The sequence below is a fragment of the Anopheles bellator genome, unplaced genomic scaffold (genome assembly GCF_943735745.2).
Source record: "Anopheles bellator unplaced genomic scaffold, idAnoBellAS_SP24_06.2 scaffold01900_ctg1, whole genome shotgun sequence".
Taxonomy (NCBI): domain Eukaryota; kingdom Metazoa; phylum Arthropoda; class Insecta; order Diptera; family Culicidae; genus Anopheles; species Anopheles bellator.
The window spans coordinates 1-1861 of NW_026686022.1; the positions used below are offsets into that span (position 1 = coordinate 1).

The window sequence follows — 1861 nt, forward strand, 5'->3', positions numbered from 1 at the left end:
AGCATTTTCCATCGCTTCGGAATTGGACAGCTGGCAACCATTAAAGATTAGGATTTAATAACCATGTTCCGATTGAAGCGAAATATTCTAACCGCGTTTTTCTCTCTCTCTCTTTTCCCAAATCTCGATAAAGGAAAAGTTGAAGCCGCTTGTTTACGCCGAGTAGCAGCTGATCTACTTATGTCACGTGGTTGGTCCGTTCTTGAACCAGCTAAATGTGGAGAGACCACGGGCCGTCTCGGATATTACACTGATGTTATATGAGTTTCTCGAGCAGCTGGACAAGTCACATCCGACACAATAATTGCCCTATATGGATCCGATCTGCGATCTTCTGTACATGTTTTACATGTTCAAGTACATGTTTGTTGGCGACACAATGAAAACAGCTGGAAGCGATCATACGCCGTTTGAGGCCAGCACTGCAGATGCGTTTACGTTTTATAACGCGCCTTAACGTGGAAGAAATCGTAACCGGTAGGACGCGGAAGTTTATCAGAATGGCCGATAGGGCTGCCTTAAGTTCCAGTATGGCGAACCGTTGTCCGATGCAGTTTCTCGAAACCGCACTGAACGGTACGTACGCTATGGGCTAAGGCTTTCGGTGTTTTGAGGCAGGAATCGATCAGGATCGAACCTCTCCGGATCAGGGAACACTTCTGGATCGCGGTGCAGATCGAATATATGCATGTTGAAAAGGGTTTCCTTCGGAACGCGGCGCTCGCCAAATAGCGTGTCTTCGGTGATTGGTGAAGCGGAGCGAATCCTTCAGTACCTATCGATGAATTTCATCTCGCTGTAGTCGCTCTGGGTTAATTCTTGTGTCGAATCTGGCCGCTGAAGTTGCTGAATCTCTTCATACAATCGCTGCTGCACGTTGGGATGATGTGCTACGAGAAACAGTGTGAAGATAAGGGCAGCCGACGTTGTGTCGTGACCCTCGAACATGAACGTGTCCACCTCTTCGCGGATTCCTTCCTCGTCGATCTGTTGCTTCGCTTCAGCAGCCAACAAAGTGTAGCAGCATGGCATAGCGTTGCTTAATGTTAGTTTAGCTAAAAGTAAACCGTATTTAAATTCTTATCGATAAACAAAATTCTAGTCGCAGTCACATGTTCTTCTCAGAGAAATCGTTAATGTTGCGTACGTTCTGATGAAATAATCCGCGTCGTTGCTTGATTATAGAACACGTAAAGGCGTGAGCTTGTTGAAGTAGTTTGTTGAACTTAGCGGCGAGACCAGTTAGCTTGTAGTTAAAATTCTCAAATAACCACGGGTTCATCAGTCGTTGCAGAAACGTAGTTCCGATCGCTTTTTTTTCCACGATACTCGTTAGCCATTGTCACCGAATCGAGTTTCATTCTCACAGCCGTTTCTGCAGCAAAACGAAAACGAATCTCACCTATGATATTAAGAATTTTCCGGTTATCCGTCGATATTGCGGGGAATCCTACGGGACACGTAATAAACCGTCACAGCCTGTAGTATGTACCGTACTTTCACAAAAATAAACTTTGTCGAATCGATAAGCTTTACAGTCCGTTTTACAGTCCCATGGGACTGCTATCGACGGCATACCGTCGAAAGCAGTCCGGTCATGTGTCCGCGTCGACGGCACGCCGGCGATTTGAAACCAACTGCTCCTTGGGTTGTTTTGAATTGAAACCATTCACGACGCAGACGCAGCCAGCATTGGTTTTCGAAGTTCTTGAACTTGACATTTGGCAGCTTCACTTGACAATAGGTTTTAGCGCCTTTTCTGGTCCTAAGCTTGGACGTGTGAAGGTTTCAATATTATATTATATTATCAATAAATAAAAATGGATTTTGGTATGTCGCGGTGGTGTCCGCAGCGAGCAGC

The 1861-nt window shown here is 45.6% G+C and overlaps 1 protein-coding gene across 1 annotated transcript; it reads right to left on the reverse strand.

Annotated features, from left to right (window-relative positions):
- Positions 1 to 405: 405 nt before the first annotated feature.
- LOC131214691 (probable cytochrome P450 4ac1) lies at positions 406 to 1170 on the reverse strand (the record flags this gene model as incomplete). Its single annotated transcript, XM_058209025.1, is given in 2 exon segments — positions 406 to 588; positions 591 to 1170. Coding segments are annotated over 2 exon segments (625 nt in total), but the record flags the coding sequence as incomplete, so codon positions are not given.
- Between the last annotated feature and the right edge of the window lie 691 nt (positions 1171 to 1861).